The sequence below is a fragment of the Gadus macrocephalus genome, chromosome 8 (genome assembly GCF_031168955.1).
Source record: "Gadus macrocephalus chromosome 8, ASM3116895v1".
Classification (NCBI taxonomy): Eukaryota; Metazoa; Chordata; class Actinopteri; order Gadiformes; family Gadidae; genus Gadus; species Gadus macrocephalus.
Genome location: NC_082389.1, coordinates 32,832 through 44,102, shown reverse-complemented (window position 1 = coordinate 44,102; position 11,271 = coordinate 32,832). Strand labels below are relative to the sequence as shown.

General features: G+C 47.0%; 1 protein-coding gene across 1 annotated transcript; it reads right to left on the bottom strand.

The window, feature by feature from the left end:
- Positions 1-11: 11 nt before the first annotated feature.
- On the bottom strand, positions 12-4,924 carry LOC132462341 (Golgi reassembly-stacking protein 2-like). Its single transcript, XM_060057818.1, has 10 exons — positions 4,738-4,924; positions 4,065-4,145; positions 3,773-3,976; positions 3,584-3,670; positions 2,719-2,849; positions 2,302-2,434; positions 2,039-2,162; positions 1,769-1,861; positions 1,584-1,694; positions 12-1,297 (listed from the first exon to the last, which is right to left on the bottom strand). The coding sequence occupies exons 1-10, from the start codon at positions 4,798-4,800 to the stop codon at positions 996-998; spliced, it is 1,329 nt and encodes a 442-aa protein (XP_059913801.1). The 5' UTR covers positions 4,801-4,924; the 3' UTR covers positions 12-995.
- Between the last annotated feature and the right edge of the window lie 6,347 nt (positions 4,925-11,271).

The window sequence follows — 11,271 nt, the reverse complement described above, 5'->3', positions numbered from 1 at the left end:
CAGATGCAGGACATAGAAAAAGTTTGTTTTATTTGTACAAACAGTGCCACCATTTTCAAATATGGCCTGTCAAAGTGGTGAGTAAAAAAAAACAAAGGAAAAACGCAAAATTATATTGTTTTTTATTTCTCACGCTGTACAATATTTGCAGAAAGTTGTGCCACACTGACATAATGGCCCGTGAGATATAATTGCAACTCTGGTATTCTATAGATTTTTGGCCCTGGCCAGGAGTAGTGACATTTTCAACCCAAACAAAATTTTTTGTAACCAGACACCCCATGTTCTGCTTCATCGATACTCTGACCACGCACAGCAGCAGTACAGTAGAATGTGGACGCATTAGTCACTAGGCACTAGTGTAACCTGCCACCGCTCCTTCCAACTGCTGCTTTTTTTTTGGCAGTTACTCTCAGGCTTCGGAAGGCTATCGTAGCCTTCTCAAAGTTTACAAAGACAACAAAAATAAGAATGGACAGACATGTCTTAACAATTTCATACACATACGGTGCAAAATAATGCAGAATCATTCATGGTGTGGAAAGAGCACACAAAAAATCAAAGAAATAGGTTAAGAAATGCCAGAATCTATTGGTCAAGGGTCTACCCACTAGTAGTGAATTGAAACATTTAAGTTAAACAAAAGAAAGCCCAGATGAAACCAAAGGATTGTCATACGAGGAAATGGGATTCCTCGCTACCTTGGCGAAGCCATGTCCTTTCCTCCTTGCATTAGCGCTAGCTACGGTTAGCTCCAGGGGGAAGGGAGGCCCGGATGGAACCAGGCGTCCGCCTGCCTGCTCCCCCCACACGCCCTGCGACCTTGGCGGGGGGGGCTCTGTGGCTACGTTAGCCGTTAGCACATGTGACACCGAGCTGCACTCAGTCACCCCCTTAACCAATAAATAGAGAGGGAGGGATTAGGTTAAAGAAAGAGGTCCACTGAAGACAGAATCTGGGGTGTGTTTTGGTTCCACGGTCCTTCTCCTTCACCGTTACGACGATGGTGTTCCGGCGCGCTCCGGCGCTTCCCTGCTGTCTGTCGGTAGCGTTTCCCTGGCGGCTGCCGAGCAATCCTCAGCGGGCGAAGAGACGGCGGCGGGCGCGGGACACACGGCGGCTGGCGGGGGGGTGAACATGGGGGGTCCGGTGGCCCCCTGGGGCAGGAGCGGGCCGAGCTGGGACGGAAGCATCGGGAGGGCGGGCAGCGGGGGCAGCGGGGGCAGCGGGGGCAGGCCCGGGAAGCTCAGGGGAGGGAGGGACCCCAGGGGAGGGAGGGACCCCAGGGGAGGGAACGCTGGGATTGGACGAGATGACAGACAGAACCTTATTTATAAACCGACCAATAGGATAATGAACCCCTTAACTATGAAAAAGATGTGCACGTTGTTCAACAGAGGAGCCTCAAATGAGGGCGATATATCCAAATGGTCCATTAACTTTACGACTGTTCTTAGTATCTTCTGCATATTTCATATATACACCTTTCATGTCTCTGTTTTTAGAGTGCATTAATGACCCCTCGTCAAAGGACTCTCCCCCTGAACAGACTGACCCTAACGACCATGAGACCCGGGACTGACCTAGCGCTCCAGTGGGGGGTGGTAGGGCCCCCAGCCCGGCCAGGGACATGGCGCTGAGGTCCGGGAACGCCAGGTTGAGGTTGGCCAGGTTAGCCGGCAGCGGCATCAAACCTGCGACACAAAACCACCATGAGAAACCCTGGCTGGTGTGAGATGGAGTGACCCGTGACGTGTGCGAGCGCTACCTGGCAGCGTGGTGGCGGGGGGGTTAAACGCCGGCAGGGGGGCGAGGGCGGGGCCGGCCGAGGAGCTGGGGAGGAGGGGGGCGGTGGGGGGTCCTGCCAGAGGGAACACACGTTAGCATTGTGGATAACAGGGAACCCCTGGAGTCTAGGCTTAGGGTTAACCCTAGTCTAGGGTTAGGGTTAACACTAAGCCAGTCAGAGGGAACACACGTCAGTATTATGGATAACAGGGAACCCCTGGAGTCTAGGAGAGAACAGGAGACAGGATACCAGTCTGGAGCTCTGAGGGGAGGGTGGGCGGGGCTGAGCTGATGGACAGGCCTGCCAGCGAATCCTGTAGCCCGGCAGGGAGGGCTGCCGAGACGGGCGGGGGCGAGACTGCAGAGAGCTGCACCTGAAGCAGAGGGGAGGTAACGAGGTCATTAGAGGAGAGGGGAGGTAATGAGGTCATTAGAGTGATGATGCTGAGCAGGTAGTCTCAACTACGGTCAAACACATCCTGTGTGTGTGTGTGTGTGTGTGTGTGTGTGTACCTCGGTGAACCCGTCCTTCAGCGGACTGGAGGGCTCGCTGGGAGTGTTGCCGTGGAAACTGATCTTCTTGCCCTCCTCGAAGGGCCGGGTGGGGATCCTGTGGAGATATCCGTAGCCAATCCCGCAGCCAAGGCTGGAAGCAAACAAGACCGGAATGTCGGCGTTCCGAGTGGCAATCAAGCCAAAACTGAGCTCTACTACATCAAAGCCTTTCTAGAATGTTCTATTCCCTCTCTGGTCTAGAAAAATTGTGTTGACATATAAAGCATGCTGTGTGCAGCCAGGCACATTAACGGATCACTAGCTGTCAGGAATTCCAATTCAACTTGCAATTTGACCTGCAATCAAGACACATAAGGGCTTAGTCCTTGATGTGGGCTGCTATGGTCCCGTGTGCCAGGCATGTGTGCGAGTTACCTTCCCTCTCCGCCCCAGGCCCCGTTGGGAGTGATGACCACCTCTCTGCAGTTGTCCGTGTCCGTGTTGTAAACATACAGCTTCAGGCCCTTCCCCTCGTGGGTCTCGATCAGAGAGAACAGGTCCTCTGACTGACATGGGGACAGGAGGAGACCAAGGGAATCGACAGAGTTCCAATAGAGCGCTAATGGAGTTTCACTACATTTCTAATGGACATGTACATTAGCTGGCTAAAACTGCCCAACCAGGCTCATTCGATCTGGCCCCCAAATCATCCTCCTGTATAATTGGCTGACTCATTAATTCCCTCACTCTCCAACTCAAGCTGTTGTGTGGTGAGCGTTCTGGCGCAGATTGGCTGCCGTGCATCACCCCAGTGGGGGCTACACCCTGGTGGTGGTGAGTAAGGTCCCCCCTTCATTGTAAAGCGTCTTTGAGTGTCTAGAAAAGTTCTATATAAATTCAATCCATCATTATTATTAGGCCACCTCCACTTTCATTGTTTCCTCGTCCACCAGTTTTTGGTGATGTCACTGATTCCGAGTGAATCTTGTGCAAAACATTCCAACTGTTGTATCTATATTGATCCATACGGCTGTTCACTGGCACTCCGACCGTCCTATATCAGTGTCCCGGAGGACCGATCCCTCCTAAATCCCTTCAACGTTTAGTCAAGCGCTGGTTTCCTGTTTTACTAAGAAAGGCGTTGAGGCCGTCACACCCATTTCTCCCATTGTCTTTTAATATAGAATCATAACAGCAAACAGTATGACTAAAGGATGGCACCGCTTTAGAATGGACAGTGAGATGAGGCTGAGAGAGCGGAAAGTCCTCAATGTTGCTGACCTCTGACCCCATCACCTACCTCATTCATGACCGTGTCGGCCCCTATGATGTAGTCCGTGTGCGGCCGCAGGCCCGCCAGCGCCGCAGGAGAGTTGGGCTCAACATCCTGTGGACCAAAAAGTCAAAAGGTTCAGCCAATGCAAATTCCTAATAATTAAAAAGGGATAATTAACTTATTATACATTTCAGTTGTATATCAGTTACTTACCAGCACGTGCCAGACATTTTCATTGGCTCCCTCGAAGCTGCAGAATCTAATCGAGACCCCCAGCAAGCCCTGGCCCCCCCACATGTTGCTAGGGGTGACGGAGGCTTCCCTCAGCTCCAGGGTCTTGGAGGAGTAGACCAGCATTCGCACTGGCTTCTCCACGCTGGCCTTCAACAGGTCCTTCAGCGTGTCGTTGTCCTTATTCTGATGTGGCGGTCGAGGTACATGTCGATGTTTAGCATATTATTATTTTTTGTTTTGTGTCTACTCCCTCCACGGCGCCGCAACTTACCAGTCTCGTGTTGTTTATTGACACGATGAAGTCGAAGAACGGCTCCAGCCCCGCCCGGTGTCCCGGCGAGTTCTCCTGAACCTGCAGGAGGGAAGAAGGACTTTTACGCTCCAGCTGACCCGAGTTGATGCACCGCTGTGATTTCATTTCTAACAATGATCATTATCCTCAATAGGGACCATAAGCCTTACGTTAAATGTCATCAAACGGGATATGTCTCGTTTCAGTACTGTTGTAGCCCTCATACAATTGTGTTTTCAAATGTCTAAGCTTGGGAAGAATTGACCAGACAGCCGTCTAAAAGGAACCCGATGGCAGACAAGTTGTTTCTACTGGACTTACAGCTGAGCGGACCCAACCTCTTCGCTCACCTGAACCGTCATTCAGGTTAGCCGACTAGCATAGTGAAGGCAGTCTGGTACTCATTGACAACATTTTCTGCTACGGGTTTCAAGAGTAACATGATCATTAGTGGGAGCAAAATGAACATGCATAACTTGAAAATAATCAACAAGGCGAGAATTAAATCCCAAGAATGAATGCACAATTCTATGCATCCTCGTTGAGGCCACAGATGACATCTCCGGCCTCAAATCCACACCCGTAGCGTCGAATGCTCCACTGATGCTAAGCTAGAGGCTAACTTCAGGGGTAAATAGATCCAGAAACTCACTCGAAGAACATGGTAGCCCTCAGAACCACCACCCGGTATCTCCACGCTCTGCGATCCTCCCATGCTTCTGAGGTGAAAGGTTTAATTAGGGTTCAATGTGTTTATTTTTCTCCAGGAAAGGTGAGATGGTTTGCACAGACAAACCGGTACACGTCGCCAAGTAACTAGCCGGCGATGCGCATGCGCCATTACGTGGCAGGAAATATGTTTTTTTTTCTTTTTTTCCAATTATCATACATTCCTGAAATGATGATTATGAATTAATAACTATTCCTTGTAGTGCATTTACCCTTCTTTTGTTTTTAATTTACATACGTGCACTGTTCATTCAATTGGTTAGTTATTGTTTTAAAGAAGGCTATGCTTCTTTACTGACCTAAAGATAGAAATAAATAAGACGTGTGCCCGTGTGACACACACACACACACACACACACACACACACACACACACACACACACACACACACACACGATGCTGTGCTAGACCTATCCTATTTGACAAGAGGGTACATTGAGGCTGAAGAGTGTAGACCCCGATTGATTTTGGACAGCTTCTATGTTGCGCTTTTTGTCGTTTTTATGATCTTAATGTTTGTGGTACTTTTAGGCGTAGTTTTCATAGGGTGGGGTTAGGGTGGTTAGGGGGGGGCTATGGGTGCCTGAACAATAGTGATGGCAGTCCGACACTGATGCCGCCTTCAAAACAACTCGGAGGTTCGGATGCTCTAGCTCTTGCGTGTCTTTACGTAAACCTTCCCTTCTTCCTCTTCCGGTAGAGCCCATAGAACCTATGAGATCGAATAATATGAATGGGTTTCAATGGAGAGAAAGTAATTATTTCTCTCCATTGAAATTCAAGTAACATTAAAGTTCCTTGAAGGAGCTTTACTGTCACAAACCAGGTCACTGAAAACCCGTAACCAACTGCAAAAATCCACACTAACTACAACCGGTTACCCGGGCAACCCCCGACCCCCTCGCCGGTCGCGAATTTTGTGAATATTCATGAGGGAACTGATCCCTGATTGGCTGGGACTTGTTGGCTGGGACTTGGCTCGCTGGGACTTTGTCAAAGGGCTTGTGTGAAAATCACGAACGCAAATGAATTAAACGTTGTTATAAATCAACACGAATAATGTGACACATAATACCCACCTACTACACGGCAACTCTATAGCTACCTTTCTGTAAGTACAAACGTTAGCTCACTCGTCTAAAAGCCCCTGTGAAACTGTTATGTGTCACGGGGGCTACTGTAGTAAATCCTTTTTGTATTTATTATATTTTATAACGTTATGTATAGCGCATCGGCAAATGAATTAAACGTTGTTATAAATTAACACAAATCATTTTAGCAATAATGTGACACATGATACCCACCTACTATACGGCAACTCTACCTTTCTGTAAGTACAAACGTTAGCTCACTCGTCTAAAAGCGCCTGTGAAACTGTTATGTGTCACAGCCTGGGCTACTGTAGTAAATCATTTATTTATTTATTATATTTTATAACGTTATGTATAGCGCATCGCAGTGCTTTCGGCAGCTGGTGATTGTTTCCTTGTTTTTTTTTCTAATTGTTGTCCATCCATGTCTTGATATTTCCATTAAGATTCCATTCTGTTCTGTTTCTAGAAGTAGTGAGCATAATGGCAGGATTTATTAAAGCTTGCAACATTTGCCAGACCCATGTCAACTTTGAGGAGATGGAGCTGCTGGAGGTTAGGTGTAGATGGATAAGAATAAACCGTATGATTTCTGATATTTGTTCATAGTGGTTCTGCCACACCCCACAACCAATTACATTATAGAAAGAAGGGCCATAAAATCTGTAGGCCTATCCATAGAATATTTTCGCGTAGGGCTAAATGAATTTTAATATTGATTTTCACCTATCAATCCACCTACTACACGGCAACTCTATAGCTACCTTTCTGTAAGTGCCAAAACAAACGTTAGCTCGTAATGCTAACTCGTCTAAAAGCAACTACTGTATAACATGTGTCACACTATTGATACAATGATTTGTGTTGATTTATAACAACGTTTCATTTATTTGCGTTCGTGATTTTCACAAGCCCTCTGTTTTCACAAGCCCTCTGACAAAGTCCCAGCGAGCCAAGTCCCAGCCAATGAGGGATGAGTTCCCTCATGATTTCACGAGCTTCCCGCTACCACCCTGCAAAAAATAAACTCGCAACCCGGTCCCTTCAACGTGCAAGCCCCACCCTCCTGTTCTCCCAATACCCTCCCCCAGCTGACCTGATGATTCGCCCCCCACACTGATTGACAAGAAGAACATTCAAATGCATGCACATAGAACAACTGGCACAACGGACAACGAAATACAAAGCAACACATAATACACAAACTCTTTAAATGTCCTAGGGTTGCTACATTATCAAGAGTTGGGCCGTTTATTGTGCAATTGTTCAGTTAAAGGCTGTAGAGAAAACACAATGAGAAAGACATGTCTCGTGTGTGACGTCACGCTCCCTGAGACTGGCGTGGACAAGACCGACAATCTCCCCTTCGGCATAACTGACACTCTCCACACGCCCCGACTTATAATCGTTTCACCTCTTTCGATGCACTCCTAAAATGTTTTAGGAGTGCATCTCTTTCTCTCCCTCACTCACTCACGCATTCTAACACGTTATGTCTTTTTCACTGAGTACTTTTTTACTCTTACTCAAGTAGGTTTTCCAATTGGAATATTTACTTTTACTAAAGTAGATTTTGAAGGAAGTAATTTTACTTTTACTTGAGTATAGATTTTCAGTACTCTACCCACCACTGGGTAGGGGGGTGTACTTTACAAACTGTACCTGCAGTATCTATCTGAAACCCTGTACTTTACAAACTGTAATTACAGTATTTATCAGAAGAGATATAGATATATCATATAGATATATAGATCAAATATATATATGACCAGGGTTCCGGCCCCCCTAACCTTAAAGGCATATTGTACGATTTTCAGTGATATGCACTTTTTAATATGTTGTTGAAATTGTTTTTTACATCCTGACAGCAATAAATAACTTATGGGCAATGAAAAAGAAGCGGAAAAAAAAACGAATTCTGTATCTGCTATAAACCTGTTAAAATGCTTACCAATCGGAGACATTGTACCCGAATCTAAAGAACCAATCACAAGCCTGTGCGTTCTCTCCCCTCTGTGTACGAGCCTGAGCCGGCCTGAGCGCGTTCACGGAGGGCAAACTTGGGTGCATCACCCAAGTGGGTGCTACATATTGGTGGTGGTTAGTGAGGTCCCCACTTCACTTTAGGCGTCTTTGAGTGTTATTAATTATTATTATTCTTCATGTTTAACCTCTGTTTTCCTTTTATTCCTAGTCTGTTTTACATAGTTTTGAATGATGACTATATGCTCTGTAAGGTGACCTTGGGTGTCTTGAAAGGCGCCTCTAAATTAAATGTATTATTATTATTATTAAAGAAAGCGTTGTTGTCATAGTAGTTCATGACAGTGGACTAGACCTAGTGAGCCTACAACGTTAACACGATGGAAGAAAAAAAACAGAAGTTACCACTGCCACCGTTACTTGCCCCGGTTCATCCTTTTAAAAAGGCAAGAAAAAGAAAGACAGAAAATGAAAAGGCAGCAACAAAAAAAAAGTTGGAGAATGCTCGAGGAAAAACGAGAATAAATATTGGATTCGCTTTTCAGCGATGGCGACAGCTGAGGGAGTTGAATGGCCTGAAAAGTGACGCAATGGTTGCCGTTGAAGTAAGCCGTAAGCAGCATTAGCGCTCGTGCACGGCTCTGTGTCGAGGGGTTGGGGCAGGGAGTCCTGAAGGGTGGGGGAGGAGTTAAACGGAACTCCGAAGAGAAGCTAATTTCAAATCATGCTAGCTCTCTCACATCGTACAGTATAGCTTTAACCTCTCCCTTCCCCTAAACCTAACCTTAACCTTATGTTGGTTATGTTGCTTTAACATTTTAAGTGTCATATATTTGTGTGGTGGAATGCTGCTTCAGAAAAGTTAAACCAGGTTTAACTTTTCTGAAGCAGCATTCCACCACACAAATATATATAAAAAAAATATTAAATAAAACAATTTATTGCACTATAAAAAAAAATAAAGACAGGCAGCAGGCTCTTAGCGATCAGCCCCAGCATGGCTTAACTCACTCTGTGTGTCAGGAGTCCAGGATGAGGCTGTGGCTAACACACACACACACACACACACACACACACACACACACACACACACACACACACACACAGACTCAAAAAGATGCATTAACTTCATGGGGGTATATGACACTAACAACGAAAGCCTTACAATTACGGAACCTGCCTCGTCCACAAAGCAACCAGCCTTGCGTGTGACCCCAGCCACCCCTCCAGCCCCTCCAGCCTCCTGCCGTCTGGGAGACGGTTAGCAGCCTCCGGGCCGGCTCCACCAGACTGGGACAGATTTTTTTTACTCCAGGCTGTCAGGAAGCTCGACTCTCTCCCCTCTCTCCCTTCCCTCCCCTCTGCCCCCAATAACCCTAACCTTTTCTTTGCTAGAGTGTGTGTGTGCGACACACTTACTCAGATGCATGTTAACACATTACCCCACCCACACACACCCCCACCCTCACCAACACCCACACCCACCCTCACCCACACCCACCCTCACCCACACCCACCCCCACCAACACCCTCACCCACACCCACCCTCACCCTCACCCACACCCACCCACACACACCCCCACCCTCACCAACACCCACCCCCACACACACCAACACCCACCCCCACCCTCACCAACACCCACACCCACCCTCACCAACACCCACCCCCACCCTCACCAACACCCACCCCCACCCTCACCAACACCCACCCACACCCACACCCACCCACATCCTCACCCACACCCACCCATACCCTCACCCACACCCACCCACACCCACACCCACCCATACCCTCACCCACACCCACCCACACCCACACCCACCCACATCCTCACCCACACCCACCCATACCCTCACCCACACCCACCCACACCCACACCCACCCACATCCTCACCCACACCCACCCATACCCTCACCCACACCCACCCACACCCACACCCACCCACATCCTCACCCACACCCACCCATACCCTCACCCACACCCACCCTCACCCTCACCCACACCCACACCCACCCTCACCCACACCCACCCCCACCCTCACCAACACCCTCACCCTCACCAACACCCTCACCCTCACCCACACCCACACCCACCCCCACCCTCACCAACACCCTCACCCTCACCAACACCCTCACCCTCACCAACACCCTCACCCACACCCACCCCCACCCTCACCCACCCCCACCCTCACCAACACCCACGGACTGAAGTTTACATTTACATTTAGGCTATTTAGCAGACGCATTTATCCAACTACAATAAGTTTTTACCAAACTATCAAAAGCCTGCATGATATACCTCGATTTGATATTTCTATGGAAGGACTACATCTCCGTGAATAACTGCATTGGGTGAGTACCGACACCATGTTTGATTTAACTGTTTGACCTCATATTCGAACAACAATTAAAATTATCCTCATGCTTATTCCGACTGAGTAAAGTATTTAATTTTTTATTAGTTATTTTTGTCTTCAATGTCAACTTTGAAACACCTTGATCAGTATGGTATTTCTATGTGGTTGTATAATATGCGTTTACTTGTGTCTTTTATCAAACTGCCGGTCAGGTATAAAAGTCCAATGGCGCCCTCTAGTGTAAAAACAAAGTCAGTAAATCAATTAGAATTCTAATGTAATCTAAAAACCACAACTTGACATTCAAAATAAAATAAGAACTATCCCTATTTTGGAAATTGTTCATATACACTGTTTATAAATCGATAGAGCACACTATATTGAGTTTGTTCATATGGGATGAAAAAAAAAAGGAATGGCGAATAAAAAAATGCCCCTATTCATTACGCAGTAGTTTCCAATATAATAGTATGTGATATATTCCTCTGGCGGTCAATTAATCAGGAACAGGGTTTGTAGTGGCAGCTTTCCAGCGGCCACTTCTGGGAGCGGATACAACCGGACAACGCGCGTCGTAAATTATAGGTCTATTTATTAGTTCCTTCTTAGTCAATAATAAACATAAGTCCCTATCGCATTCACGCGGTTGATAAATTGTTTGCCACTTCCGCCCCACATGGTCGTAGGTAACCCATCAATACATCAAGTCACAACGTCTGACGTCCCACTCCATTGGGTTAGGGTTAGGGTTAGGAACCTAACTAACCCTAACCCTAACCCACATGGTCGTAGGTAACCCATCAATGCATCAAGTCACAACGTGTGACGTCACACTCCATTGGCCAGACATGTTGCGGCAGTCAATCCGTTTTCACACATCGAATTACGTTATTTTTAAACCATAATTCACCATACTATTAAACCATATTTCATAAACTTAAATATTATAATAATTTCAACAGTGTTATCAATCTTAATCACTTAATTTGCAACATAAATATCAAAATGGCTCCAACACTCCGGCC